Consider the following 27,215-nt stretch of genomic DNA (forward strand, 5'->3'; position numbering starts at 1 on the left):
ATGTGCCCTGACCTGGAATTGAACTCTTGATGCATGGGACAATGCTCAATCCATGGAGCCACATCTGCCAGGTGAGGTAGAATTTTAGATAGCTGGGCCAATTCAACTTGAGGGCAGGAGGCTGGTGCAACAGTTAGAGAGTGAGAGGAACACAGGTAATAAATACACAGAGAAAGGTTTTATACGAGTGTCCATACTTCCCTGGGAACTGGAATTGTGAGCCTGTGGGCAATGCTGTTTCACTTCTTTAGAAGAGGAAGGTGGCACTGACTGCTAGCCAATGGTGGGGCTCAACCAGGTGGAGGGGTGGGATGGGAAAAGGGAGCTGTTTCTGATCCTGCTCCAAATACTACATAAAGGTACTTAGTCCCCCTAGCTGGTTTGGCTCAATAGGCAGAGCAGTATCAGCCTTCAGACTGAAGGGTGCTGGGTTCGATTCTGGTCAAAGGCACATGCCTAGGTTTCGGGCTCAATCTCCAGTAGGGGGCATGCAAGAGGCAGCAGACCTATGATACTCTCTCATCATTGATGTTTCCATCTCTCCCTCTCCTTTCCTCTCTGAAATCAATTTAAAAAAACTTTTTTAAGGTACTTAGTGTGTGGCCACTGCCTCCGTCACTCCCCACATGAGCTAAAGTTAGAGTTGATTTTAGTCAACTGCTTTGGTGCACTGCTTTGGTGTCTCTCTGACATTTGTCTGCTTTTCTCCTCAGCGCGCAAGGAGTCTGCTAAGGAAAAGCAGTTGAAGGAAGAGAAGATCCTGGAGAGTGTGGCTGAGGGCCGAGGTATGGTTGTAGCTTAGGCAGGGAGGAAGTGGACTGAACCTCCTCCCACACAGGCATGTTGTATCTCAAAGGGCCTGAGGTGTGTGAGGCATTTTTAGCAAACGTATTATATTAAAATTTGAATTTACAAAGCAAATCTAATGGGGAAGGGAGATAGTTTGCTTTACTTTACAGAAGGGTTTATCCTCTTAACTGTTGAGTATTTAAGCTACATGTCTTATTCCAGTTGGAAAGTCAGATCCAATTTATAAAAACTCAATCTACACTCCCTCCCCCTCCAAACTTTCCCTGACAACCTCAAAACACCCTCCATAAAGGCCTCAAGCCCCTTCTCACATCAGCTATCCAGACCAAGTCCCATTCCTCCCATTCACCCATCCTACAAGGGAGAAACAGACAGTGTGGGGAAAGGGCTGCTCCCATACAAGGCCTCACAACAGGAGGAAAGGGCACAGAGACGTGTGCTTTAACCCTAGTCAGCCAGACTGAGTTCACTAGTCACTTTCTTGTCTTAGCTTTAGTTTCATCTATAAACTTCCCACTTAATAGTCCCACTTAGAACAGATGCAAGAATTAAGTGGAAACATTGCCAAGCCATTGATAACACAGTACATACCTAACATGCTTAGTGACTAAGGCAGACCTCATGCTTCTGATTATATCCCTCACCTCACCCCTGACCCAGTCTAGCAAAAGACCAACACACCGATTCTGTGTCCAAATGTTGTTTTATCTTTCGGTAGGAAAGATCTTCACAGTATCAAAAGTAAGGAATTAAAAAACAACAAACAAACAAAAACAAAAATACCAAACACAAAATGAGCAGTGTTGGGCCAGCAGTACCATCAGCCCCTGGCCCACAGGCCAGCCCAGCCTCCGGGCTCTGAATATGGAGGCTGCATAGCACCAGGAGGCGGCTCTGTGGAGGTCCTGAGGGGGCCCGGCCCGGCAGAGCATCTGCTCAGCTTTTGGTTGGTCCAGGATGGCGGGGAGCAAGGAGGGTCTTGGGTGGGGATATGGAGGAGAAACTGTAGACCTTCAGCTGGCAGTTGGGGGTCTCAGGACACCTGAAGAAGCTGGACCCAGCAGGGGCTGAGAAAACAGAAGAGCATGACAACATGGTGAGTAACAGTCTTCCCATGCCACCATGCCATGGGTCCAAGGTGGAGGGAGGAACAGTTGCCTCCTACTTTTTCTTCCACAGACTTCTTCAGTCACCTACAGCAGAGGATGAAAATTAAAACCCTGCCAGGAAACAGCCCCAGTTTTGTTCATCAGCATGTGAAACATCATCCTAGATCTAAAGAAATGTGGGACTATTCCTAAGGAGCTCACAGCTCTCTGGGGCAGGCAGCACACCCTTCCCCCAGGCCAATGTGGAGCAAGTGCTCTGGCAAGTGCTCTTGTGGGTACAGGCAGGGGAGACACTGCCTCTGCACTCAGACTCCTGCTCTGGAGGATAAAGGTCAAAGGAGACGGGGAGGGAGCATCTTTTGTCTTGGAAAAGAGATCTCACAGGAGGGCCTGGCCCAGGGAGGAGCAATGTAAGGACAGAGTCCTAGGGAGTAAATGGCTGCAGAATAGACAGGGCTTGTGCCTCTGGAGAGCATAGGCTGCTCGGCTGTCACTGTGGAGGTGCAGGGACCAGGATACCAAGCCCCCAGTCCAATTCCCTGTGCCTCAGAGCATGAAATGTTCTGGTGGCAACAGAAGCTGGCAGAGCATCAGAAGAAGGTGCACGCGACACTTGGGGGTTTGTATACCTCACTGAGCTGTGCTGGGAGTGGTTTTCTTGAGGCTGAAGTTGGTCCAGTTCACAGCAACTTTCTGACGTGTTTGCTTTGCAGAATCCAAACAGAATCTGTCAGGTTTGGGGGATGACACAGAAGAAGCACAATCAAAGATTCCCCAGCCTACTGAACCCCTCTCCTAGACCCCTGTGTTCTGGTCACTAAAGCAGAGAGGTCAGCTCTGTACAACCTCTCCAGCTCCTGGTTGCTGGGGTCTTGCAGGTATGGTAGTTGTGCTGGATGGGGGCTATCAGGATGGAGCACCCACGAGCCCAGGGGACAAGATATGAAGAGAGTTGACACGGCCTTACTATATGACGCCCTCCTCACCCTGTATTTTACTCTAGCTATGCTGGGCTGCCTTTCATTCCCCTAAGGATATGTTTCTTTCACCCTCAAATCTCTGTCTGTGCTGACTCCACTGTCACAAATATCCTTGTTTTCCTTGGCCCACTTATTCCTATTCCTCAAGTTTCAGCTTGGTTATCACCTCTTCTGGGAGGGCTGCTCTGGCTGTTCCCACCACTCACTCCTGTAGCAGCACTTATTGCCAGCCGGTGGGTTTATGCTCTCTCCCCACCTAGACTGTTTGATTCACCTCTGCCCCAGAGCTCAGTCCAGCAGAGTAGAGGAAGTACAAGTGAATAAACAAAGTGAATGAAGCCGGAAAAAGGCCTGGTTCTTGGGGTCTGGCACGCACACCTTCTTCATTCAGTCCCTTGCAGCTTGCCAGATGCCCCATCCTGCCAGGTGGCTCCTTTAGTGTGGAGACTGTGGGGAAAGCCAGGAGGGCTGGAGAGGCTCTCCATCCCAGGGCTCAGGGATGAGGGAGGCCCTTTCTTAAAGGCCTGGGTGCGGGCGGGACAGCAGGTGGCCCCACACCTACCTCTTGAAGTATTCCACCTCCCGGTCAGTCTCATCCATCTCCACCCCATCCATGTCCTTGGGCAGGAACACATCGTCTAGGAAGACACAGCCAGGAGGGCTCAGTGCCCACAGCCAGGCCTCTGGGTCAGTGCTGCCCACACATGAGGACTGCCCTCCACCCCGTGGGCTGGCAGGGTGGGGGCCAGCCACTGTTCCTGGTGCACTCACCCAAGGAGGAGGCCGACTTTTCCTGCTTGTTGCGGCTCCGACGGCTGCGGCCCTTGCCCTGTGGCAAGCTCTGTGGCCTTGCTGGGCCTGAGGGCTGCACAAACTCCTGTTGCAGAGGCCGTGCCTTGGCCTCACTTGGCCAGTTTCGCCAAGAGCTGCCCTTCTCCTTGTCAGCTTTTGGGCTGCTAGCCCAGCCTGGTTCTGGCCGGTTTCCTGGGTTCCCCTCTCCGGCCTCAGCACCGCAGCCCACTTTGGGAGGTTCCAGGGTCTTGCCTGGCTGCTTGGATGTCTGGCCCTTAGCACCGGGAGCCTCCAGGCTGGCCGAAGACCTGGGGGCTAGAGTTGCCTCACTCTTCTTAGCCTGACCACCCTGTCTTTTGCCTTTCCGCGGCTTCCCACCTGAGGCCACAGGGTCAGGCACCTCCTGCTTATTACTAGGGACGTCCTTTGGGTTTGGCTCCTCAGAGCTGGTGTTGCCTGGCTTGGGTGTTTTGACCCAGATCACCCGGGACAGGTTGGGCACGGTGTTGAGTCTCCTCACTAGCCCATTCTCCGGGATGATACCAGGAGGAGGGCCCCTCACCTCTGTCCATAGTGGCTGGGGGCTTCTCATTTCTGCCCATGGTGAGGCTGATTCACTTGGAGCTTGTAACATGTGGTTCTGAGGGGAGCCCAAAGTCAAAGGGGAAAGGTCAAGGTTGATGTCAGGCCGGTGCCCTGAGGAGCCATTGAGGTTCAAGGGGGGTAGACTCTGGGTCTCTGGCTCAGCAGCCCTCTCCTTAGAGAAGCCATTGCTGTCCATGTTGAGCTCACACACACTGAAGCTGGCACGGATGGAGTCCTTGACAGTGTTCTTGATCTCCTGCAGACGGCTGCTCAGGAAGCTGTTGACCCGATCCAGCTCCTGGTCAGGCCACTCCAAAAACCTCTCCCTGGCAGGCCTCAGCTCCTGGCTTCCAGAAGCACCACAATTCATCTGCTTTAGAGATTCTGCTGCCAACTGGGCTTTCTCCTTTTCCTGCCAATACAAGAGGCAGTTTCAGCAGGGGCCTGGCAGCTACCAGGCACAACATGACACTTGACACACCAGCCTGGGGCCCAGCGCTGCCACTGATTGGCTAAAAGCAGGACCTTGAAATCCTGGCCTGCTTTCCCACCCTGCAGGAGTAAAGATGAAGTGCAATCAGACAGGTATATATCCTGGAGGTAGAGGCAGTTAGACCCAGAGGGCAAGGTTTTTACAGCTTGTTCACCAGGAACACCAGTGTCAGTCCTAGGGCCTAAGAAGGCTGGACTCAAAGGGGTGGGAACATAGTTCACTTAATCTTGCCTTCCAGGCCTGAGCTTAAGCAATCCACTTATTTGCTGAGTCTCAGTGGACTCATGTGCAAAATGAGGACAATAATTTTGGAGTCAAGACCAAAGTGGGGACGGATGTGAGGAAGATGGCTGTTATAGAGGCATTTCTTCCAATTCTGCAGGTTGTAGGGTAAAAAGCTATGCCATCATATGGATCTTTCAGGAAGGAACATGTGGGGCTGTGAGACTGACATGGCAGATCAGACTGCTTTGGGTGGTCAAGAATGTGTGCCCTCCTGATGCTGTATACAGGTGCCACTGAAGAGGGCCAAGCTTCCATAGGAAGGCCACTCACTACTCGGTTGGCCTCAAAAATCAAGACCACACCTAAAGTGTGCCCCACAGCATACAATGGACAGCCACAAGGGGATCCCTAGGGCAAGATGTAAAAGTAGCCCCTTTGCCCAGGTGAGACCCAGGGGGCTCAGGGAGGCTAGACCCTGCCCATCAGTGCTGACAGAGCCAGATCTGGAGAGTAAAAAGGAAAGTATATGGGCTTTCACCCCACCTCTCTGCCCAATCTCAAAGCACCAGCAGAACAAATGAGGCTTTTACAGGAAGAGAGGAGACAGATGTCAAAGGCTTATGAGAGGGTGGTGGACAGGTATTGTGCCAGGGACTGAATGACTTCCACTATTTTACATATTTCCAGGTGATTTGGGACCGAAGGGGAAGAACCAGAAAAAGGAAAGTGGGGACATGCCACCACCTCAGAGTCAACTTAAAGAGAGTGACCCTGTTCCCCAACGGGCATACATTTATTTATTCTTATCTTTTTTGAACACTGACCCCACAACTAACTAGGACCACAATTGTGGGACCTTGGACAAATCACTTTGAACTTTATTATCCCCATTTGTAAACTTGGGAGAAAAATTACCTACTTATACTTAATAGGGTTGCTATGAGGACACCTGAGAGGGTGTGTGTCCCTCTCCCTGGGCACAAGTAAAGCTGCACACCTTGACAACGGTGTTGCTCAGATGAGGGAGTAGCTCAACCTGGAGTGTTTCCAGTATGTATCATGGAGTTCAAGGCCATGGGGGATGCACAAAGGATTGGAAAGCCCTTCTCTTCACTCCTGCCCTATACCAGAACACCTTTGCTTTTGTTAAAAACAGTTCTGGGGAAGGGGGGTGAGGAAGAAAGAGGAGGATACAGAGGGGATACATGGTGATGGAGAGAGAGTTGAGTTGGGGTGATGAACACACAATACAGTGTATAGGATTAAGTGTTGTGGAATGAGCACCTGAAAACTATATAATTTTGTTAATCAGCGTCACCCCAATAAATTCAATAAAAAGAAAGAAACTGAGTTCCCTTTCATTTTCAGAATAGTTAGTTCTGCTGCTAAACAAAGATGTCTGAAAACTGGTGTAGAGGGAGTGATATGGAACCGCATATGATTTGGTCGTGAGAAGCGGGAAACACATTTTCTGCTGGACACCATGAGCTCACAGGCTGTCTCATTTAATCCTCACAACTGCCCTTGTTGCATCATTGTCCTCAATTTACAGATGAGGGCACTTGACTTTGGAAAGAATAAGGAACTGGCTCAAGGTTACGTGGCTAGTAGGTGGCAGAGTTGAGACAGCACATCCAGCTGAGTTCTTGTATTTTTCAGTCCCTTTTGACAATCATTTCATGACCATCGACTCTGAGGCACTAGACTGGGCTCTGAGAATACAGTTGTGCAGATGAGAGTCTCTACTTGTTGACCTGATGTGCTTGGAGAGATGGACACACAGCAAACAGGCTGTTTAATTCTGAGTGTCAGTGACTTCTGAGTAACAGTGACAAGAGCTCTGGGGGAAAAAGCACAGGGTGCTCTAGGAACCCAGACTGGGCCATCAGGGAATGCTTCCCGGGGGTGGAAGTATCTCCCTGAGCATAAAGGTGAGGAGGATTATCCTGGAGTGAGACAAGCACTGTCCTGACAGAAGACAAGCAGAAAGGCTGGGAAATTGAAAAACACAAAATCTTTAGGGAGTGCAAACCACTCAGAGGTACAGCTGGAGTCCGGATTACTTTTGAGGGTAGGTAGGGTGGAGCCGGCAGGAAGGCCAGAGGGACAGAGGTGAAGCTGGCAAGCTAAGCAGGGGCTAGATCCTGAAGAGTCCTGGAGGCCACGCTTAAGTTTGGGTTCGATCCTGCGGCCACATTCAGCCATTTTTAAGTAGTGGCCACAGGTGGAGAGAAGTGGATGGTTTGAGCTACTTGGGAGGAAGCATGGCCAGGACTCTCAGTGATGGGTGGGGAGAATGAGATGAGTCACGAAAACAACCCTGACAACCACCTTTCTGCCACAGTGGCTACAATGACCAATTGTTCACTGTGCTGAACCTTTTCTATGCATCACTCCATTTCATCCTCGCAATAATCTGAGTTAGGTTCTACTGTTCTTCTCATTTTATTGATGAAGAAACTGAGGCTGGAAGGTTAAGTGATTTGCCCAAGGTCATACAGCAAGGGTGGCAGAGCCAGTTTCAAACTGAGGTCCAATTCCAAGGCCCACTGCCCTCGATCACCACAATGCATTCCTCCCAAGATGGCACTCAGGTTCTGATTCAGGCAGCTGGGTGGAGAGTGGTGCATCCAACTAAACAGACAATGGAGGAGGAGGAGGAGCAGGCCTCTTGGAGAAAGATAGGCTGTTTTGGATGTACTGAGTTTTAGTGCCTGTGGAATGTCGTGAAGAGGTGCCTGGTAGCAGTAGTGGACATCAGTGTGAAGTGCAGGGGGAAACAAGTGGCCAGACCACACAGGGAGGCAACACTATCTAGATGGCTTCTCTGTCCCAGGGAGGTGTCCTCAAGCAGGAAGGTCAGACAGAAGAAGAGGAGCTCACAAAGAAGACAGAAAAGAGGGCAGAGAGGAAGGTGGCAAATTTGGCATTCCCATTGTCCTTTCCTGTATCTCCCTCCACCCCCCAAACTGAGAATGGAGGTGCCAAAGAAAAGAATGTTTGAAGAGGAGAACATACACAAAATGTGAGATGTTGCCTAGTGGACAAAGAAGATGGAACAGAAAATATGACTATTTGGCAACAAAGAAGTCACTGGTAGCTTTCTGGTGGGGTGGGGGTGGAAAAGAGGTTGTAATGAGATAGAAGACAGTGAATACAGAGAATATTTTTTCAAGAGATTTGGCTATGATGAGAGGAAAGAGATGAATGGGGCGAGACAGGCTGTATGCTCAAGGAACAGTTTGCTTTCAAAATTGGAGTACTGGGGAGGACTCTTCCCACTCCCCACATGGGAGTCCGTTCTGTGGGACCCTTTCCCCTTCTCCGTGGGGGAGTCTGTGCTGTGAGATTCTTTCCCCCTCCCCATATGGGAATCTGTACTTGGTTCTTCAATCAATTTTCCACCTTTGCTATACAAAAAAAAAAGAATACTAGGCACAGCAGAATGCTGATGGGAAAGAGCCCAGAGGAGAGGCTGCAGGTATAGGACAGGAAGTCGATGGCAGCCTGAAGAGGCAAGAAAGGTCTGTATGGGCCTAAGCTAGGAAAAAGGGTAACTCATCCTCATTATAAGTTACCCTGGGGCAGTAAGATGTTGAGAGCATGCCTGTCCACTGGGCTTGGTGAAACAGGAAATAAGGTTATTTGCCAAAAAATAAGGTGTGGGTGGGGAAAACCTGGAAGTTAAAGAATGGAGGTCTGATAAAGGGGCTGTGATGAATGAAGTGATCAGAAGTAAGAAAAGCAGAGGCCTGCTAGGCAATGTAGGGGGCTCAGGCAAGTGAGAGTCCATGCAGCCCTGGTGCCACAGATAGATTCGAGTCAGTGCTCTTCTTGAGATGGATTGGGTTCAAACCCAGGGCTGCGGTTTTTCTGAGTGAATGCTAATGGAAGGGCAATGGGAAAAGGAATTGAGAGTATTGTTAAGAGAGTAAATGACCTCACCTGGTCTGAAAAGGGGAGAATGGGATAGGTGACAGTCTTCAGTGAATAAAGAGGAGTGGCTGGGAGATTGCAGATGACAAAGGCATGGGTCAGTTCCAAAGGAGGAGGGGAGAGAATCATGGTCTGGAAATGATCTAAGGAGGCAGAAACTCACTTGGCTTTATTTGTCTCCCATGGCGGGACAGAATGAGCATCTATTGGGTGACTACTACGGAAAGCTGTGTTTTCGGTGAATAGCCAGGTTGTAAGGCTAGGAGATAGGTGGAAAGACACAGGGAGGAGGCTCACATATAAAAAGACAATGACCATGATGGCCTATCACATGGCATTGCAACTGGCTGCTTCCACTGTATCCTGGTCTCTACTGTGCAGTGAGTTTTTGAGTAAGTGACTAGTGTGTGATAAATGGCAGACTAGAGAGATATGCAAGGTGTAGCAGGAATACAGTGGAAGAAGTTACCTGAGCAAGGCTGCAAGAGAGGAGACATCTGAATTGAGCTTGGAAGGAAGTTGTCAGGGAAGAGAAGAGAGCATTATTAGTGAAGGAAAAAGAATGTGTGGCACACAGATTTATGAAAAGCACACCAAGGCCTAGGAACTGCAAAATATGTCCACTGATACCTAACTGCCTTAAGAGGCCAAGAAAGGTCAAAGAGGCCAGGCTGCCGACAGGACACTTCTGGCCAGGCAATGCTGGACAGGAGGGAGAAAATGCTGACCACATTCTGAGGGCAGCGGTGGGAACCCGCTTCAGGGTGAAGGACAAAGGTCTTGGTTTGTCCTTTGGGTTGGAAAAAGATGGAAAACCACTGTTGCTTTCCAGAATACCAGGGCTGTTTGACCACCCAGGACCTGGAGCCGGCTGGTTGTCAAACCCAATCTCCTAGGCTGCTGGGCTCTCAAGTATGACACTGTGCAGATGCAGCCGGGAGTAGGCAGGCAAAAAAGGTAATGAGGTGGCAGGGGACCAGCCATCAAGCCCTAGGGCTGCCTGGCATCAGGGCTGCCTGGCACCAGGGCTGCCCGGGAAAAACTCACTGGCCTCAGTTTAGGTTATTCCCATGGCTTCAATTACATGCCCACGTTGGCAACGCCCAGCCCCACACCTCCATCCCCACTTGGATGTCTCGTGAGAACCTCTGAGGGAACACGCCCCAGCTGAATTCCTGTCTTCTGCCAATCCCATCCTGGCTCAGTGAAAGGTACACCATTCTACCGGTCACTTAAGCAGACACTTGGGAAACATCCCTAACTCCTTTATCTTTCTGTCTTGTAATCAAATCACCAAAGCCTGTCACTTCTGTCTCTGAAAATACACCTCTTGTCCAGTACCACCATCAATCATCTGTACTCTGACTCTCGGCTTTCTCATCTGGAGTATCACTTCACCAGGCTACCTTCCATATTGCCACACAATAATCTTGGAACACAGAATCGACGAGCTGTTCTTTGATTAAAGCCCTCCAGTGACTCCCTCTCAGCTGTAGGATCAAGCCTTGTAGGCCCTTCCTCACCGCCACTGTCTGTCCTTCCTCTCCTGTTTGAGCCCTGGCTGCACTACTGCTGTGACAGTGTCATGCCCGCTGCCAGGAGGGCCCTCCTGATGAGTTGTATTCACTCCCTGTGACTCAGTTCCAGAGTTAGCCTCTTGGTATGGCCATTTCCAGCAAGCCCAAGCAGGATGGGGGGCTTCCCTCATCCCAGTACGTCACACACTAATGTGCTCACCAAGTTTTGTGTCAGTCTCTCCACTGGAATTTAACAAATGCTTTGTTTTTGCTGAATGATTAAGTGTCTGAATGACTGAAGCAAGTCCTGGGCTTGAAAGAATCCAGCAAGCTGCTTCTGAGGCCAGGACTCGTTTATCCTCCAGTCACTGGCCCCCAGTCTCCCTGACCCCGATGACCCTGATGCCTCCCAAACTCATTCAGACCTTCCCAGAGCAGTGAGCCACGCCAAGGTCCTTGGCAGCCAGCAGTATTCATGCCCCAGAAGTCCTGGGGGTTGGGGCAAGGGATTCCTCAGGAAGAAGAGGTGATAGAGCTGGGCTCCCCCCCCACACCCACCTTCTTTTTCAGCTTGTGCCGGGCCCGCTTGGCGGCCCTGGCGCTGTTGGGGACTTTGGGCTCCGTGCTGTTGATGAATTCCAGCAGCTCATCCACATCTCGGTGGTCCACGGCGGGCTCCCCAGGGATCCCGCCCAGGGCGCCCCCCTTCATGGGCAGCTCCTCTTTCCGCCTGGTCAGCCTTGAACGGAGCTTCTCTCGGATCTCGGTATAATTCCGACTCGTCGGGGCAGCGGGTGGCTGGGGGAGGGGGAGGTGCTGACATTACACCCTGGGCCTGAGAAGCCCGCAGGACTCCCACCCGCTGGCACCAAACATGTGGTAAGAAGCGAGACAACTGTTCTTTCTACCAGAGCCACAGAGGGCAAATGGCTTCACCTCAGCCAGGAGGTGGGAGGAGGGAGTAGGAGATATGTGACAGCATTGGGAGCACACTGGCATGGGAGCCAGGAAAGCAGGTTTGAGCCCAGGCTTTGTCACTTGGAAGATGTATGACCTTGGGCAGGTCATTGAGTCTTGCGAGCCTCAATTTTGTCATCTCTAAAATGAGGATAACACCTAGCTAAAAGGTGACTAGCAATGCAATTACTTTCATTTCTTCTGTTCTCAACTGCTCTTCCCTCGTTGGTGGTCCCTTCCTCTTCACCTTAGAAGACTTCTGAACTGCTTCCTCCCCTTGTCCAGAGACAGCATGTATTCTGCTCTGTGCCTCCTTCCTGGCACCATCTGTGCACATGGCCTGTCCCTCAGCTGGCTCTCACACTTGGGGGACTGAGAGCTTTTGCTTCCATTCTGCCTTCATTGCACAAGTGTTCACTTCTCAGTGATTATGCCATACACAAACGCATCAGAATTATAGCTTTCCTCTCTGCCATTTCCTTTCCTTTTGCATAGGGAAAAAAAAAAATCATCTTAAGAGAAACCATGAAAATAGCAAAATTAGCAAAATGATTAAAAATCCCTACCTCACCAATTTGCTGTAAGGATCAAGTGAGCAGACACAGGTGCGAAGACTCACAGGGTCCCAGCGAGGTTATTATCCCCTTGAGCAAGGGGTTTCTGGAGAGAGCAGGCACTCCCCCGGCTCACCTGGGCTGGCCCCTAGCCCTCTCAGGCATGGGCAGGCTCACTCACCGCATTGTGGCCGAAGAACTCACAGTAGCAGCAGTCACAGAACTTCCCATCTCTCTGGTGCGTGGAGGACGAGGTGCAGGAGCTACGCTCTGAGCTGCTGTCCTCTTCCTCGCCTAGCCCCTCATCTGCCTCGCAGGGCTGGGGCAGTTGACAGGCCAGGCCACTATGTGTAAACTTGTGTCCCTTGCACCCGGGGTCTCTGCTGATGGGGAGAAAGACAGGCCCAAAGGTGAGGGTGTGGCAGGAGCAGGTTACAACAAAGACCAGGAGAAGCAGCCCACCATCAATGACCCGACTGCCCTTAAGCTGCCTCATCCCACAAAGGTCAAGGCAGTCAGACGGCATTGATGTCCCTCATAATTACAGGGCTATCACCCTCATTATCCCTTAGGGCCCAGCTCAATGCATTGTTCTGGAAAAGTCCCCATGCCTCTCCTGACCTCACCCACCATGTGACCCTCCAGGACTTTGTCTCCATCCTATCATCTATCACACTTTACTATAGCGATCTATTTGTCTCAGATCAACTGTGCACTCTCCAAAAGCAGAGTTAGAAACATCGATGAGAGAGAGACATCAATCATCTGCCTCCTGCACACCCCCCGCTGGGGATGTGCCCACATGCCCTTGACCAGAATCGAACCTGGGACCCTTGAGTCCGCAGGCCAATGTTCTATTCATTGAGCCAAACCGGTAAGGGCTCATCACTGATGTTTCTCTCTCCATCTCTCTTCCTCTCTCTCTGAAATCAATATATATATATATATATATATATATATATATATATATATATATATATATATTTTTTTTTTTAATGAAAATAGAATTATTTAGGGGGGGAAATGTTGGAATGACCTAAATATTCAGTGACTAGAGAATGATAAAGTGCACTGTGGAGAATATCCTCCCATCCATGAAGCTGAGGCTCAGAAGACCACACAAGAGGCTGAAAAATGCTAAGTGAAACTGCCGACCATACAGACATCATAAACGCGTGTGGGAGAGACAAGGAGGGAAAATTGCTAAAAGAGGTGGGATTTTAGAGTGGGCAACTACAAATGTATATATAATAAACACAGATCTGATTTATAATAAAAAATAGACCTCTATCTTCTCCAAATAACTGTATCTTTCAAAAATCCTATATAATAAAGCAATATGCAAATTGATAGTCACGCCCTCACACAAGATGGCTGCCCCCATGTGGTTTCCAGATGGTCGCCCCCATGTGGTCACAAAATGGCCTCCACAAGATGGCCAACAGGGGAGGGCAGTTGTGGACAATCAGGCCAGCAGGGTAGGGCAGTTGGGGGCAGTTGGGTTGTGGGGGGGGAGACCAGGCCTGCAGAGGAGGGCTGTTGGGGGCTACCAGACCTGCAGGAGAGGGCAGTTGAGGGTGACCAGGCCTGCAGGGGAGAGCAGATGGGGGCAACCAGGCCTGCAGGGGAGGGCAGTTGGGGACAACAGGGCCGGCAGGGAGCCTGTTAGGCATCGATCAGGCTGGAAGGGGCAATCAGGCTGGCAGGCAGGCAAGCGGTTAGGGGCAATCAGGCAGGCAGGCGAGTGGTTGGGAGCCAGCAGTCCCATATTGTGACAGGGATGTCAGTCAGACACCCTCCAAGGGACCCCAGATTGTAGAGGGTGCAGGCTGGGCTAAAGACACCCCCCCCCCCCCCCCGTGAACAAATTTCATGCACCGGGCCTCTAGTATATTAATATAACCTTTCTCAATAACTAGAGTTACTTTAGGACTCTACCTTAAGGACACGATTCACAACTCAAACACAGACTTTGGTGCAAGGATGCTTATAACAGCCTTGTTTATAATGGTTTAAAAACTGGAAATGCCTAAATGTTCAGGGGTAAGAGAATGATAAAAATATATATATATATGCTAGAGCTATATAATGAGATATTAAGGGGCCACTGAAAAGTGTTTAGAATTTTTTTAAAAATATATTTTTATTGATTTTTTACAGAGAGGAAGAGAGAGGGATAGAGAGTTAGAAACATCAATGAGAGAGAATCATTGATCAGCTGCCTCTTGCACACCCCGTACTGGGGATGTGCCCGCAACCAACGTACATGCCCTTGACCGGAATCGAACCTGGGACCTTTCAGTCCGCAGACCGACGCTCTACCGCTGAGCCAAACCGGTTTCGGCAAGAAGAATTTTTAACTTGAGAAATTATCAATGTTATGATGTTAAAAAAAAAAAAGTTACACAAAAATGTATAGTGCCCTGGCCAGGTAACTCAGTTGGTTAGAGCATCATCCCGATACACCAAGGTTGTGGGTTCAATCCTCAAGTCAGGGCACATGCTAGAATCAACCAACAGATGAATAAATAAGTGTAACAACAATTCGTTGATTCTCTCTCTCTTTCTCTAAAATCAATTTTTTTTAAAAGTATATCAAAGAGAGACCCAATATGCTACACAGAGAAACATCAAGAAGCTATACTGCAGCATTAGAAATGTATCTTTTGATTGAGGACATTTTTTTCTTTATATACATTTCTAAATTTTTCCAATTTTTTTTTTCTGGTTAATCCTCACATGAGGATATTTTCCCCATTGCTTTTCAGAGAGAGTGCAAGGAAAGGAGAAAGGGGAGAGAGACAGAGGGGGAAGGGAAGGCAGGAAGAGAGAAAGGAAAAAACATCGATGTGAGAGACACACTTGACTGGTTGCCTCCCCCCATACCCCAATTGTGCCCCGGGGCAGGGAGTGAACCTGCAACCCAGGCACATGCCCTTGATCGTGAATCAAACCCTCAACTTTTTGGTACGAGGGCCAATGCTCTAGTTACGGAGCCATACCAGACAGAGCAATTTTCCCAAGTTTTTAAAAAATAACAAATACATATTTCTTTTATAATTGTAAAAACTATGAAAAAAACAACCATAAATAGAGTCTACCCTTTAAGTTCCACCCCAACGGTAGCTCTAAGCCCACGTCAGCAAAGAGTTTGTCCTCAGGCCACTCACTCACCTGTGAGTGTTAAGAAGCTGCTGTGAGCCTGGTGGTGGGAGCAGAGGCCCACTGCAGTGCCCGCTACAGGGGTGGCTGCACCCCGGGAAAGGAGGCATCTTCAGGAGTGGCATGCTGGTGGAAGGCAGGTGGGGGCTCTGACATGCCCCTGGGGTGTGTGGGGCGGCGGCAGCAGCAACAGGGCATTCTGAAACCTGCGCAGGGAATGGTGCTGTGGGGGAGGTGGGCAGCAGGTGGGGGTGGGATGGTGAGCCAAAGGTTCCAGAGTGAGATGGGATCAGTGACACTGGCTGAGGATGGTGGCCAGTGGGGCTGTTGGGTGGAGCAGTGAGGTCTGAGTGCCGGCGGTGCTCCGAGATGGGGAAAACCTCACCTGTGGACAAATGGGGGAGAAAGGTGTCATAGAGGGAGGGCACAGATCTCTGGGAGGAAAACCGAAGGACCCGCTGCCCCAGCACCCTGCTTACTGCGAACAGAGGGACATATTTGAGCACAGTACCTCAGCACAGTAGACCCATGAGCTTTTGGGAATGTCTAGCAGTGCCACCTTGGGCTGGAGAGGTTTCTCTGCAGGCAGCAGTTCGGCTGGACAAGCTTGAGAAGCCCAGGCCTGAGGGAGAAGGCATCAGGAATGCCAGCCCCACGGAAGGCCGCACACTTCTACTGTGGCACAAGCAGGGAAATGTATTCTGTCTGTCAGGGTCTCTCTACGACCTGCCTGCTCAGGTACTTCTCAGACTCAGGGCAGGATCTGTAGAAACCAGCAAGCAGCAGGCTGAGATTCTGTCTCTGGGTCATGAGGAGTGAGACTCTCCAGTGGCCCCAGAAATCGGAGAAGTAAAAAAAAAAAAAAAAAGGCTTACATGACTTTGGTTTATGCACCAAAATAACTGGAAATATGTACTGTTCAACTCTCACAAGTGAGGGAAAAGCACCCCTCTGAAGAACTCAGCCACTCCACTTACAAGTAGACAGTAATTCCATTATTTACACAGTACATCAATAAGCCACGATTTTTTCTTTTTGTCTCTGAGGATTACCTCAGGTTCTAAAGAAGGCATATGGGGCTATAAAACAGGCTAGTAACTGGCAGCTTGCAGTGTCCTCCTCCTGTAGGTACAAGTGCGGCCTTTTATACCCACCCCATAGGTGGAGAAAGGAGGCCTAAGACGACAAAGGCACCCAAGTCCTCTGCTGCTGTAGGGGTCAGGTGTTCTGTGATTTAGGTCCTAGTGCCCTACGGGCCCTCCTAGACTCCATCAGTGCCCACCAGGTCCCCTTCTGGCTCTATGGGAAGAGCTAGCAGAGCCAATGACAGCAGTGTTTTTTATCTTCAGAGTCCTGAGGAAAGGAGTGCCCTTCTGCTTCCACTAGAACAGCTCTACATTTACTTAATTTAATAACTGATCTTCTGGTTTGTTTGAACAAAGTGGTTAGAAAAACACAGCTGCCTACATTTCTGAGGCCTGTCTCTTTCCCGAGCTGGGACACTCACCGGGGATGGAAGGAGGACTCCCAAGTGAGCTGCCTGGGACGGTCCCGCTGGAGTGTGGGGAGTTCCAGAGGCCCGAGAGCTTATGTGCTGACAGGAACGAGCTGGGATCCCAGTCCCCTGAGTTTCCATGGCAGGATGAGGACGAGGATGAGGATGATGAAGAGGATGACGAAGAGGAATGAGAGTCACCCCCACAAGACTGTGATTTGCAGGATGTGTGGGACAAGGATATCTGGAGAAGAAGTAAGAAAGAGGCTCATGATGAAACAGCAAACATCAGAGCCAGTCCTCGGCTGCCTAAGCTTACCCAGGAGAGTCCCTCCTCTAGGCCAAAGCACAATCCCACAGCTCCAGGCGCAAGAGGAAAAGAGGGCCAAGTTGCTCCCAGCGGGCTGTGCTGCTCCCAGTGAAATAAAGTGTGTGTATGCTGGTGAGAGACTTGGGGGGGGGGGGTCAACTGTGGGCCTTTTGGGAGTCCAGAGAGCTACCAAGGAGAGAAGGGTCTTTAAGTCAGGAGTCCTGGATAAAAGAGAGGGGCTGGAGGGGAATAAGAAACAAGGATGGGCCGAAACCAGTTTGGCTCAGTGGATAGAGTGTCAGCCTGCGGACTGAGAGGTCCCGGACTCGATTCCGGTCAAGGGCATGTACATTGGTTGTGGGCACACCCCCACAGCGGGGTGTGCAGGAGGCAGCTGGTTGATGTTTCTTTCTCATCGATGTTTCTAGCTCTCTATCCCTCTCCCTTCCTCTCTGTAAAAAAATCAATAAAATATATATTTTTTAAAAAGAAACAAAGATGGTCTGACTGCTCTGATTCAGGAGATTGCAGTCTTAGATGGCTCCCAGCATCTCAGAGGCCTTCTGAGGCACACTACAGATCCTCAAACTGACCTTTGCCATCTAGGCCATACTGCTTGGCTTTTAAGCTGTCACAGAGCTGAAGGCAGCATGGCCACATGGAAAGAGCAGGGTCCCTATCTATCAATTCCTATGAGCTGGCCCTCACATTGTACGCAGACTCTCCTCAGGGGCCAGTGGGCTGCCTTAACCCTCTCTCTTCTTCCCCGCCATGTGAACCTAAGCCACTAATGCTATGTGGGTACAGCCCAGCAGTCTCTCAGCACCTGGGCATAAGGGACATCTGAGGAAAGCCACCTGAGAGGACAGGGAAGGAACAGTTCAACAGCCTGACTGCTTTGGGCAGGCAGCCCCCCTGTACTCAGGAACCCCTTCACAGTGGTTACCTACCGCCACTGCATGCTCTCGACCTGTCTGCCTTTCATCTTCCTCCATGCTCCTTCGGCAGCTCTGGCAGACCCATAGAGGCATCTCGCCTAGGAGATTCTTGACGAGCTTTGGCATGAAGTCAGGGGGCAGCTTCTCACCCTGCAACACCAGTCCGTTTTGGGAAGGGCCTTCTTCCCAGCCTCTGCGTTCCCGATGACACAGCAAGCAACAAGTCTGCACAGACTGGCTGGAGGTGGGGGGAACCTGTCCAACAGACAGAAACAGGGTTTCCCAGGAGGGGAAAGGCTGCTTAGATATAATATTATCAATACTAATAATGTCACTTATTCTGTGCCATGCCCTGGGTTAGGCACTTTACATAATTTTAGCCATTGTAACAGCTCTGCAAAGTAGGTGTTACTATTCCCATTTTTAAAGATGAAGAAACAGATTTTAAGAAGTTAAATAAGGCCGAAACCGGTTTGGCTCAGTGGTGGAGCGTCGGTTTGCGGACTGAAGGGTCCTGGGTTCGATTCCGGTCAAGGGCATGTACCTGGGCTGCGGGCACATCCCCGATGGGGGGTGTGCAGGAGGCAGCTGGTCGGTGTTTCTCTCTCATCAACGTTTCTAGCTCTCTATCTCTCTCCCTTCCTCTCTGTAAAAAATCAATAAAATATATATATATTTTTAAAAAGTAATTGATGACTAGAAAAAAATGAATCTGTGAAAAAAAAAAGAAGAAGTTAAATAAGTTGTCAAATGTTGCAGAGCTAGTGAGTGGTTGAACTAGGATTGAAACCTCAGTAAGGGTGACTTCAAAGCTCATGCTCAAATGCCTTAATGTCCCAATGTCACCAAGTCTTAAAGTTTAAAGAGAAGATAGCCCTTCCTTCTCTGAGGTGTCTGAGAGAGGCCACAATCCTTGCGTTGTCTGTGCAGTCTACAGACCAATGCCATCTGAAAGGAAAGAATATTTCAGGTAATGTAACATGTGGAAAGACATGGGTTTCCTGAAGAGCTATGTAATTCCATTAGGATCACAGCAGCATTTTGGAGGAAGGGTTTGTATAGCTAGTCAAAAGGCATCAACTGAATTGAAAACGGAATTGGAGAGAAGGTAAGGCAGACCCCTGGTGCTTCTGAGAGGCAGAGGTGTGGTGAAAAGAACCTGAGCTGTGAAGGTCAGACCGATATGTACTCTAGCACCTGCCTGCCCACATTAGCTGGGTGACCTTGGGCAAGTTATTTAACCTCTCAAGCTCCATTTCCTACCTACCGTGCAGAGTTGTGAGGCTCAATGCATAAACAGGGCAAGTGCCTAGCCCTGTGCATACCCACAGTATAGTCCCAATACATAGTAATTCTTATCTGGATTTTTCTTTTTCCCTTCTAAGAGAACTAGACATATGTATAGTTTTCTTTCACATTGAGGAGTACTGACTAAGAGGCTAATTGGATTTAATGACCCTAATTAATGGCTACAGCTTTGCAGTCCCCTCTCACTCTGACATTGGGCATGGTCATGTCACTTTCTTTGGCTAATAGGATATTAGCAAATGTGCTGCTGGCATAAGCTTGAAAAATGAATGCATTTCTACTTGCTTCCTTGCATGGCTGGGCTTGCTCGCTCTTGCACCTCTGCCATGTCATAAGCATGATCAGGCTAGCTGTTGGAGGGACGTGAGGGACGTGTGAAGAAAAATGAGTCTTTCTAGACAATTGGCTGGCAGATCAGATACATGAGTGAGCACAGCTAAGATCAGCCAAGCTGGCTCCAATCTGCAGAAATACCCAGTTAACTCATATATTCATGAGAAGTAACAGATGACATTGATTTAAGCCACAATGTTCTGGGGTGGTTTGTTACATGCAACTGTTAATGGATAACCTTCCAAACTTACCCACCGCAAGGTAACAGGTGTTTGCAAAGGCCAAGCAGAGGAATAATAAAAGTTATCATTCTCAACCTACCAGTAAAATTAATGCCATCATCTTTTTCTTTTTAAAATATATTTGTATTGATTTCAGAGCAGAACAGAGAGGGAGAGAGGGAGAGAAATATCAATGATGAGAGAAAAATCATTGATTGGCTGCCTCCTGCATGCCCACACTAGGGGATCAAGCCAGCAATCCAGGCATGTACCCTGACCAGGAATTGAACGGTGACCTTCTGGTGCATAGACCGACACTTAACTACTGAGCCATGTTGGCTGGGCAATGCCATCATCTTTTTCAAATAAAATCGCCTTCTTAGAGTAAGATGGAATCAGAGTATCCTTAAATCTGTCACATTACAATTACACTGACTTTGGTCCCTGATTTCTAGGGAAGAATAGGGACCAAACAGTAGTACCAAGGACATAAGGAACTATTTGGGGAAGTACAAGGACCTTTGAAAAGAATACCAGAGGCATAGAAACCTTACATGTGAAACTCATATGAGATATCAAGAGCCTACACGGTCTCTGCCAAGGAAACATTTTAGTGAGCAAGACAGCTACTCAGTAGCAATTACAACAAGGTACAGCCTCCTAGAACCCATTGGTGGTATCTCATGGAAAGGGTGGAAGGTGGATAGAGGAAAATGATGATCAGAGAGATTAAGGCAAAAAAGACCTTTTTGCGAAGTGTACCCAGAAAACTTTTCATAGCTACAATAAGCCATAATAACTGCAGAGGAACAAAGGCCCATACCCATGTTCCTTCCCTGTAACGATGGTCACCACAGTCTTAAGGCAAACACCTGGACATGTAATTTTACTACAACAGAGCTTCTTTTCAGTTACGTGTTAGATTCTAAAGTTACTATATTAGATGAAAATCTTCTATGAGTAAATTTATTCTTGAAATGCTTTATATGGCCTGTGAAGTACAGCATATGTGTTTTAGGTATGACTTAGAATTCAAATGTACAACATACAATAACAATATACATTATAACAATATAAGATTAATTGGATTTTTTTTCTGTTTTCATATATATATGAGAGAGAGAGGAAGGGAGAGAGACAGAAACATTGAAGAGAAACATCATAGATTGGCTGCCTCCTGCAGTCCCCCTACTGGGGATGGAGCCCACAATCCGGGCAAGTGTACTGACCGGGAATTGAAGCAGTGACCCCTTGGCTCATGGATCTATGCTCAACCACTGAACCACACTGAGTGCTCTTTTCTTTTTTCTTTAAAAGCAAATACAGAATTCTTATAAGTTAAATGTACTACCAATAGACTGCATTTAGTGCCAGAGTTGGTGTGCAAAGTGCTAGGGTGTAGCGGAAACAATACTGGCTTTGGCATCCTGGGCCTCTATCACTTACCAGTTGTATGATGCCGGGCAAGTTATACTTACTCTCTGTCTCCTCATCTGTAAAATGGGATTAAGTCTGAACTTACAGGTCAGCTGTGATCGTGACAAAGCACCTAATCTGGTGCCAGCCCCATCATATGCTGCTCAACATATGGTACTAATTATGAACCAGATGGGAGCGATAGAAAACAGTACTTAAAACCAGGATTAGGGTAGAAAATATAGAAATACAGATCACTATATTTTATAAGAATGCAAGAATTTCTTAACATGCCATGACTCGCCAAAACCGGTTTGGCTCAGTGGACAGAGCGTCGGCTTGGGAACTGAGGGGTCCCGGGTTCGATTCCGGTCAGGGGCATGTGCCTTGGTTGCGGGCACATCCCCAGTGGGGGGTGTGCAGGAGGCAGCTGATCGATGTTCCTCTCTCATCGATGTTTCTAACTCTCTGTCCCACTTCCTTCCTCTCTGTAAAAAATCAATAAAATATATTTTTAAAAAAACAAAACAAAAAAAAGCATGCCATGACTCTAAGGTGACTTGTTAGACATCTTTATCTCTACCCTCAACTCCATGAAGTCATTACTTAAGTTCCCCAAATACTCAGTATTCTCCTACCCCATGCCTTTGCCTAAACACTCTTCCTTCCCATGTTTACCAATAAGGAGTTTGTCAGGGCTTAACTGCCCAGCTTAAATCCAACCTATCTAAGCTTTCCTAGAGAGCTCCTCTTATAATTCACCTCCCTTCACATATCCCACAGCACACTGTGCCTTCCACTTAAGTTATTTACCTATATCTTCTGTCCCTAGAAGGCAAGCACCAGATCTGATTCTTGTCTGGTTCCCTCACAATGAAACACAGGGCCTAGGCTCAGCTGGGCACGTAGTGGCTAAATCAGACCACTTAAAAGTTCCCAGGGCAATGCGCTGGCAGGCAGCTTGGTAAGACACTGCTTGAAATTATCGCTTCCCACAAAGAAAGGCCACCTCCCTACCCTGGACCTTCACCCAAACGGTTCTAATCTCAAGTGTGAAAGAGTGTAAAATTGCGTTCTTTGGAGATTATGAGATGCCTCTGTTCATGGAAATAAAATAACTTTCCCTATAGCCAAATTGGTACACACAATAAATGAGATTAGCCATCAATGGAAGTGTATTTATAGGACAGTTGAAGAGGAAAACACAAAGCTTGGGAAGCTAATTAACATTAACTGAAGAAGGGATACCACCTACATTGTGTAAAGTTGCCCAGAGGATTAAGTGACATTATAGGTGCAGAGCTTACCTCAAGGGAGCCACACAATAGACACTCAATCTATTATGTAGGCCCCTGGGCTATTCTGTTCTTAATAAGTCTACACCAGAAACTAGCTTATCCACTGACCTGAGTTTGGCATAAGTGAGTCCTTCTTTCTAGGCAACCCTAAAACTGTCTTAACCCTCAGCCTTGGTGTCTGCACGTGGGTACAATGCCTGGTGGGGCCTGGGGATTTTTCTATCTGACATTTTCATCTCTAACTGACAGAGGGTGGTGAGAACCCCAAGCGTGGAGATTTATATTCAGTCAGTACTACTACTACTGTTTCTTCACATTTTTGCTTTGGCAGAGAAAAGCTTGGATTGGAATTCCCTTTGACTCTAATCTCCTGTCATTTTCCAAATTCCTGGAACTTGTGACCTCTTATACTCTGAAGTCAACCCAAGCTTCCAACTAACTGTTCTCAAAATGTGTTGTTATCACCTGGCACAGTATTCCCCCACAAAGAATATGACCAATAAATATTTGTGAAATGAATGAAGCATTCAACTATTTTTCTTCACCACAGAGGCTGGTGGAATTGATTTTTAAACCCAACAGCCCTGGGCAACAACTCATTATTCCTTCCCACCTCAGTTAAAATTTCAGAGCCTTTGCAGACACAGGTCTAGACTTAGGCAAAAGGTGGGAGGTGGGGAGAAAGGGAAGAAACGGTGCGAGGGGGTTCTCTTGAGTTGGGATTTGCTTAAACAAGCTCCAAGATAATTCCACTTTACTCTCTGAGCAAAACCAGAATCTCTGGAGAGTATGAGGTTCCTCAAACGGGATCCGTGTTATAGCACGCATATTCCCAGAGCAGTCAAGGAACCAGGTAAGCCCTAGACTATAGCCACTCCCAGCCCAGAGGGTTGTTATGTGCAGCCATTAAAACCAGTATCTCTGCTCCCTCATCTGACCAGGCCCCAAGACTTTTCATCTAAGAAGCATTATGGTAGGCAGTCCAGTTTTTCCTGAATAAAAGAGATAAAAATCAAAGAAAGGAGAAGCCACTCTTTTCATAGAACACCATTTCCACTTAAAAGAATGACTAACAAGCTGATTATTTGAACTTAGGTTCTATCAGACATTTTCTTAAAAAAAAAAAAAGAAAAAAAGAAGAAAAAAAAGAAAGAAAAACAAAATGAGCCTGTTACTTCAAGAAAAACAATTTATTTATGGCCAATGATAAAATTCAACATTTCAAGCAAAACTTAAAATTTTGGAAAATTTTTATTCACCATTATGAACTTGACAATTCCCCAATACTTAAGGCTTTACTGATTTAATGGGAATTGATGTTAACAAATCTTATATAAAATGAAATGCAGAAACATTTGGAAAATCTGTATAGCTCAATAAACCTATTTTCCAAGATAGTTTTAGCATGATGTTAAAGAATCACACATAGTCCTGGCCGGTGTGGCTCAGTTGGTTGGAGTGTCATCCTGAACACCAAAAATTACAAGTTTGATCCCTGGTCGGGTTTTGTATGAGAGGCAACCAATCTATATTTCTCTCCCCACCCCCAAGCAAAACAAAACAAAAACAAAAAAGTCAAACATTGGTCAAAAATACAATAATTTTAATGTAAATGAATATTTACACTTCACTGATATGGTCACAGATTCAACACTGCAAAGAACATGAACAATCATCTGGAAAGGCTATTAAAATACTCCTCCCATTTCCAACTAGGTATCTATATGAGATTGGAATTTTTTATATATTTCAACCAAAACAATATATTACAATATTTTAAAAGCATATATAATAATCCAGCTTTTTCATATTAAGTCAGACATTTAAAGTTTTGCAAAAATGATAACAAGACCATTCTTCTCATTTTTTAGAAATAATTATTTTTTCATTAAAAATTACTACTATAATAGGTATAAATATTGCTATTCTCAAATGAATTAGTAACTAAATATTTTTACTTCCTCAGCTTTAATATTTAAATTCTTTTTTTTTCTTTTTTTACAGAGAGGAAGGGAGATGGATAGAGAGCCAGAAACTTCGATGAGAGAGAATCATTGACCAGCCGCCTCCTGCACCCCCCCCACTGGGGATGTGCCCGCAACCAATGTACATGCCCTTGACCAGAATCGAACCCGGGACCTTTCAGTCCGCAGGCCAACGCTCTATCTACTGAGCCAAACCGGTTCCGGCTAATATTTAAATTCTTAGATACCAATAGATTTAACCAACAAAAGCTGTTCGGGTCGTCAATAGTCTTTAGGAATGTAACACGGCCCCAACACCAAACAGTTTGAGAACTACCGAAACGCACAAAAAGCAATAGTGATAAACAATGATACAGTTCACAGCATTACCTGGAAGCTTTTTGGGGCGTGAATAAATTTCCACCCCAGCCTTGTTGTCCATAATTTAGGGATTAAAAGGGAATAATCTGGGTCACCAGACAGCTGTCAAGGACTGTTCTGAAGCTGGATCAAATTTCCAGCACTAAACCTGCTTCTATTCCTCTCATGGATTCTTTATACAGTACATCCGAGAGTACATGTGCGTTTGTAGAGGGTTCCCCAAGACACATGCTGTATCTAAACAGAGGCTCTGCAGCAGCTTCCAAATTCTATTCTAAAACGGTACATTAGAGCACTCTACTCTGAAGGCATCAGACTCCAATAGCTTTCCTGTAACCAAGACAGGCAGAGGACAACAGTAGCAGCTAAAATTCCCTTCTAGAAGCAGAGAAAATATTGAATTCCCAGTCTAGAAAGACTCATCAGCTCAGTCATCACCATTTACTCTTCTGTTCACTCATTTATTCCCTCATTCAACAAACATTTTAAGAGTCCCTACCCTGATGCCAACCATTGTACTAGGTGCTGGAAAGCAAAACTATATAGAGCTCCTGCCTTAGGAACACTTGCTTAAACCAGGCAGGCTCATGCTCTGTGTTGTTGATGTTCCCAACCTACCTGGATGCCTCATTCGTTCAAAGAATCAGGCAAGAACATAAATTAAAATAACACACAATTAAAATACACAAATTAAAAATAAGCAAAACAACCAGGTTTCTTTACTTGATATAAGCTTATTATTTCCTTCTTGAATATCTATCCAGTTTGATGATCTTCCTTTAGCTCCCCTTGGTCTCTCTTTAATCTCCAGGCTCCTTTCTGGTTGAGCTTACTACCAGGGCACTCTCTGGCCCCTGGCATTCATGACTTGGCCCCAGCTAACCTCTCCATGCTCCATTTCTACCTGAGAACCTTAGGCTCTATTCATACTGAGCACATCAACACTACTCCTTGGCAAATTCCTAATCATTCTCTAAGAATCTGGTTAAAGGTCAAGAAAGATTTTGAAGGACCAGACTAAGTAGAGCTAATTATGTTAGTATTGTACCTATTATTTTGTACTATAGACATAATCTCTGTCTGTCTCCAAACTCCTGGTAGAATGGGAGCTCTTTGGGGGTAGGGAGTGTACGCTGGTCACTTAAGTGTGCCAGGAACCTATGCTTGGCTTGGACCTGACACAAAGCAGGCCTTCAGCCGAGACCGGTTTGGCTCAATGGATAGAGCGTCGGCTTGGGAACCAAAGGGTCCCGGGTTCGATTCCGGTCAAGGGCATGTACCTTGGTTGCGGGCATATCCCCAGTAGGGGGTGTGCAAGAGGCAGCTGATCGATGACTCTCTCTCATCGATGTTTCTAGCTCTCTATCTCTCTCCCTTCCTCTCTGTACAAAATCAATAAAATATATTTAAAAAAAAAAAAAAAAAAAAAAAAGCAGGCCTTCAATGAACAAATGAACAGCCCTGAACAGGTAGCTCAGATGGTTAGAGCATTATCCTGATAAGCCAAGGTTGCAGGTTTGCTCCCCAGTCAAGGCACATACAAGAATCAACCAATGAATACATAAATAAATGGAACAACAAATTGATGTTTCTTTCTCTTTCCCTCTCTCCCCTCTCCCCCCCTTCCTCTCTTTCTAAAATTATTTTTTTTTAAACGGTGAAATAAATGAACAAATGCTTAAAGCCCATCTGGCTCATGTCTCACCTGTCTACACAAATCGAATCTAAAACACAACTGAACCAGACATGCTATGTTAAAGGCATGGTTGCATCACTCCAGGCCATTGACGAAGGCTTTACTGCAAAGAATCTCAGACCATTCTCCCCCCCCCCCCAGACTATTCTAATGCTGGCAACCAGAGCTGCAGTTAATTCTCAGGGAGGTGATATAACAGTACTTCAGTGCTCTGGAGCTTTCACCCAAACTCCCACCCAGGCTGTTGGCTCAGGTTCTCCCAGGAGGCAGAATGGTTGTTTCATACCATAAAGTTAGTTTGTGAAGAACCTACTCTTGTTATACAAGCTGAGTCAAGGAGAGGGTAGTGAGTATCTCTGACCTCCATGGCCTTCCACCCCCACCCTCACCCTCACCCCGCCCCAGGCTAGCTCATCCATCAAACCTACTTCCTGAGTGCTATCAGTCACAGAGAAGCTGTTGTTTACCAACTAGGAACTGTATTACCTACTACTCTGTAACCCTAGCACAGATATATTATGGGTGGAAAAGTATAAATTTTGGCCGAGACCGGTTTGGCTCAATGGATAGAGCGTCGGCTTGGGGACTGGGGGGTCCCGGGTTCGATTCCAGTCAGGGGCATGTGCCTTGGTTGCGGGCATATCCCCAGTGGGGGGTGTGCAAGAGGCAGCTGATCGATGACTCTCTCTCATCGATGTTTCTGACTCTATCTCTCTCCATTCCTCTCGGTATAAA

The 27,215-nt window shown here is 47.4% G+C and overlaps 1 protein-coding gene across 7 annotated transcripts in view; it reads right to left on the reverse strand.

The window, feature by feature from the left end:
- Positions 1 to 1,494: 1,494 nt before the first annotated feature.
- Positions 1,495 to 27,215, reverse strand: part of FAM193B (family with sequence similarity 193 member B) — a 32,977-nt gene continuing 7,256 nt past the window's right edge. Inside the window, exons 2-10 of one of the 7 annotated variants that reach the window (XM_084886578.1) lie at positions 17,876 to 18,118; positions 16,628 to 16,859; positions 15,133 to 15,505; positions 12,140 to 12,338; positions 11,006 to 11,245; positions 3,671 to 4,688; positions 3,462 to 3,537; positions 2,549 to 2,646; positions 1,495 to 1,877 (exon numbers count right to left, since the gene is read on the reverse strand). In XM_084886578.1, the coding sequence (XP_084742704.1) occupies positions 2,550 to 2,646; positions 3,462 to 3,537; positions 3,671 to 4,688; positions 11,006 to 11,245; positions 12,140 to 12,338; positions 15,133 to 15,505; positions 16,628 to 16,859; positions 17,876 to 18,118 (2,478 nt within the window). In that variant the 3' untranslated portion in view covers positions 1,495 to 1,877; position 2,549. Of the gene's footprint in view, positions 2,004 to 2,548; positions 2,647 to 3,461; positions 3,538 to 3,670; positions 4,689 to 11,005; positions 11,246 to 12,139; positions 12,342 to 15,132; positions 15,506 to 16,627; positions 16,860 to 17,875; positions 18,119 to 27,215 lie in introns of all 7 variants that reach the window. The other 6 variants (XM_084886576.1, XM_084886577.1, XM_084886582.1 and 3 more) reach the window with 6 other exon arrangements.

The sequence above is a fragment of the Pipistrellus hanaki genome, assembly GCF_964339955.1.
Source record: "Pipistrellus hanaki genome assembly, chromosome: 5".
Taxonomy (NCBI): domain Eukaryota; kingdom Metazoa; phylum Chordata; class Mammalia; order Chiroptera; family Vespertilionidae; genus Pipistrellus; species Pipistrellus hanaki.